The sequence below is a fragment of the Camellia sinensis genome, chromosome 5 (genome assembly GCF_055761805.1).
Source record: "Camellia sinensis isolate YWXY chromosome 5, ASM5576180v1, whole genome shotgun sequence".
NCBI classification, from domain to species: Eukaryota; Viridiplantae; Streptophyta; class Magnoliopsida; order Ericales; family Theaceae; genus Camellia; species Camellia sinensis.
In genome coordinates, this window is record NC_138965.1 from 206956906 (window position 1) to 206960754 (window position 3849).

The window sequence follows — 3849 nt, forward strand, 5'->3', positions numbered from 1 at the left end:
GAGAACTCACCTCATTGACAATTAAATACCCTCTCATGACCACTTGAGTTATTGTTCAAATCTTAGACCTAATGTTAGAATTTTAATCTTACAGTTTCCTATTCCCTCACTCCCCTCATACAGGTTGTTAAAATAAATTAAAATGGACTCAATAATTGAAATAACCATTGCACACAGTCACAGAAGATAAGATAAAAGGTTTAACTTGAAATTCAAGAACACCTTATACTATACAAAAATTTATATTATATTGTAAAGTATTTTGTTTCTGCAGCACTACTTTGTTTATTTTTATTTTTTTTGCTGGGACTGCAGCACTACTTTGAATGACAAATGATTTTTTTATATCTTGGAACACATCTTTATGCAACCAAAAAACAATAAATTAATCAATAAAAAATAGAAGACAAGATCAACATGCCAAATTCATTCTATTCAATAAAATTGTGTATCCTCTGTCAATTATTCAACAAAAACACATGATTTTTGTTGTTGAGTTTCAGAGAGCCCCTCCACGATTTAGTATAAAATTACAAAGGCAAATACTAGGTAAAGGTAAAAAGAAAAGGAAAAAGAAAGTTCTAAGAAATCATCTTTCACAACAAAGGCTCCCCAAATTATTGGATTGGAAAGTGACCCAAATCAATAATTCTATGGATACAAAATCAACCACATAAAATATACATGGGAACAACCTCGAAGGTTAGATGCTTTCACCACTGCACCAACCGTGTCACGCACCATCAGACATGTATGACTATTCTTATCTTCTGTGGTTGGTTCTATGTCCGTAGAATTATTGGATCCAAATACGAAGACAAAGGTCAATTGGGAGATTGAGCTTGGGCCATGGCTTTATGCATTGCCACTACTTCCATAAGCTCGTCAATCCCTGGTATAACATCCTTCACAGCATCATGTGAACAAAACCTCTCAGCCCAACCCACCAAACTTGGAGTCTTGGTTTCATCAAGTAGCTTCACATTGACTGTCTTCTCCACCATCCTCAACCACCCCAAATAGGACCCAAGTGCCATGTCAAGGTACCCAATACCATCCCCACCAAAGAAACCCTTCCCTTTGCTGCACTTCACAAAGGCATCCTCCATCAAGACCATAGCCCCAACCATTTCCTCTATTGCTGCTAATCTCTCATCATCTCTTTGTGCTGTCCGAAGCTGCTTCATCGACGAAGGCAACTACAACCATTTGAATTGTATCATAGAATGGTAAGTTGGTAAGAAGAAGGAAACTGCTTTATAATCATTACAAAATTTATGTCAGTGGCATTAGAAACGGAGTCGAAATTTATCATAAGAGGGCCTACCATGAGCTCCAAGTGGGTAATAGAGCAAAATCTGACCTTGGAGTACATTTGTTTTTACCAATTACAAATTTCACTACAATTTTTTTTTTTTTTTTTTTTGATACAAGCAAAAGAAAAAAAAATAAATAAAATTATCAAGATGAATGTCATACCTTATCATCAACATAAGCTGCCCAAAATCGAGCAATGGCGCAATCAAAGGGATCGGAAGGGAGGATAGAGGGACTAGAGGACCACACCTGGTCAATGTATTCAACAATGATGAGGGACTCGCATATGGGCTTGTCACCATGGATTAGTACCGGTATTTTCTTGTGAACAGGGTTGGATTGGAGGAGGATATCACTTTTGGACCCAAATTTCTCTTCTAGGAACACATGGTTGACTGATTTTGAGTTGAGGGCAATTTGAACCCGGTTCACAAACGGGCTTGACCGTGAACCCAAAAGCTTCACATCAGCCATGGCTAATTCTCAATGAGGTGAACACAGAGCAATGAACTTTCTAAGTACAGATATGAATGCTACAACTCTTTTGGTATATATGGTTGTGGGGGCCTGTTGCTTGTGGAAAGGAAACGCCGCCAGAAATTGTCTGTCTTCTATTCTTAAAAGTCATTCATAATCATTAAATTATTTAAGAATTTTAAAATGCGAGAATTTAAAAATATAGAGTGTGAGTTTAAAATCAGACTTAAAAAGGTGATTTTATTCTAAATTTTATTTGTCTTTAGTAATTATTTTTTGGACAAATTACGATAGTAATTTCTGTATTTTATTCCTTGGCCAATTTAGTTCATATACTTTCGATTAGTTAATTTTGATCACGAATTTATAATTTTGTCTCAATTTGATCCAATTAATTAAAATTCTTAACATTTTTTTAATGAAAAATATACATATAAGTATCACGTGCTATATTTTTAAAGATAAAATTATAAACTTATTCAACTCAAGTTAGTTAATTTAAACTAATTTAGTGATAATTTTTCTAAAATACTAACAATATTATTAATTAAATCATGAACAAATTAAAAGTGTAATGATCAAAATAATAAAATAATAAAATATAAGGACCATTAATATAATTTATCATTTTTTTTTTCAAGTTTACAGAATTTTTTCTTTTTTACTTTTCAAATCTGTCTATCAGAAGCATCATCAATGAAAACAAAAAATCAATTGATGATTTGAGATAGGACAAAACAAATTTCATAACAGATGATCCTTGCCCAAGAACCTATGCAGATATGCGTCATCGAATTCGTCATAGCACATTATAATATAACAGTTGTAGAGTTTAATATTGTGACGGAGATTTCGAGATCTGCGACTCTCTTTATGGTCGTTCTCGTTTGTTCGTAAACAAAAAAACAAAATATGACGTTGAATTAATGTAAAGGGTATAATAAAAATCAAATACATATATACATATTTTATGTTGATGTTTCCAAATTTCTGAATATTTTATTTACAGTTGTCCTTTTTTTTAAAAAAAAATTATTTATTTATTTTTTTGGCTTAAGTATTCACAGCTGCCCTTGGAAACACACAAAATTTGAAACTATTCATATGGGTTAAAAAAAATTTCAATCTGTCGAAAATGATTTGTTTGATAATTTTTTCAAAGACCACAAGTGAACACTCTTGCTTGTAATAGTAATTTTTGAATGGTATCACAATTAGGGGCGGCCGGGTCTAGAATCTACTGGTTCACCCTAACTTGACATTGAATTTAAGCTTAATTCGACTTAATATTGGACCTAACATAATCTTCTCAACATTAATTTTAGAAAAAAATTTAAGCATTAAATTCGTTCACTTAACACGGTATATATGAATTATTCAAATTTTTTTAAAAGAAAAATCTTAGAAGGTATTTAAATGAATTTAGCCAAAATCTAGTCATAAAATGTTGAGTTTTTTTAACAAAAGTTTTAATTTAAACATTAAAAAGAAGCATTTTACTTTATCTTTTCATTTTATAGTTTATTTTGCAAAATAATATTACATAAATGGCTAGACCAAAATAAATTTCTCATTCCAAGACCAATCCGAAAAATAAACAGGATCAAAATCTCAACTTAGCCCAACTCAATCTTATGAGTCAAAATAGTGAAAGCCAATTACACTTCATCCTTTTAAATTATCACTCAACATTAATTTACCACTTTTAACTAAAAAATAAGTAATATTTTGACACTTTTAATTATTAATTTGTATTAATGTGAACTTTTTGTTAACAATCCATTACATATGAATGAAAAATTGACATATGACTTATATATGAATATTGTAGAATGTCTAAAATGTATATATATTTTTTTCTTTTACCCATAACAGAAGCATGGCAATCACAATATAGGCAGTCATGAATGACTCTGCTTAGATTGGTAAGAAAAAGTAGCGAAAGAAGACAGATGGGTTGGTTTGGGAGGTGGATAGGCTTTTTACCTTCTTAATTTTTTAATTTTTTAAATTTTTTGACTATTTTAGCCTGAGGCTAAAAAGTCTCGTTTGGGA

At 31.3% G+C, this 3849-nt stretch overlaps 1 protein-coding gene across 1 annotated transcript; it reads right to left on the minus strand.

The window, feature by feature from the left end:
- Positions 1-418: 418 nt before the first annotated feature.
- On the minus strand, positions 419-1997 carry LOC114286648 (glutathione S-transferase U18). Its single transcript, XM_028229821.2, has 2 exons — positions 1480-1997; positions 419-1199 (listed from the first exon to the last, which is right to left on the minus strand). The coding sequence occupies exons 1-2, from the start codon at positions 1789-1791 to the stop codon at positions 825-827; spliced, it is 687 nt and encodes a 228-aa protein (XP_028085622.2). The 5' UTR covers positions 1792-1997; the 3' UTR covers positions 419-824.
- Between the last annotated feature and the right edge of the window lie 1852 nt (positions 1998-3849).

Coding starts and splice junctions, on each gene's coding strand:
- LOC114286648 (XM_028229821.2), bottom strand. CDS start 1,791: ATGGCTGATGTGAAGCTTTTGGGTTCACGGTCAAGCCCGTTTGTGAAC. Junction 1,200..1,479: donor CAGCTTATGTTGATGATAAG/GTATGACATTCA, acceptor AAATGGTTGTAG/TTGCCTTCGTCGATGAAGCA.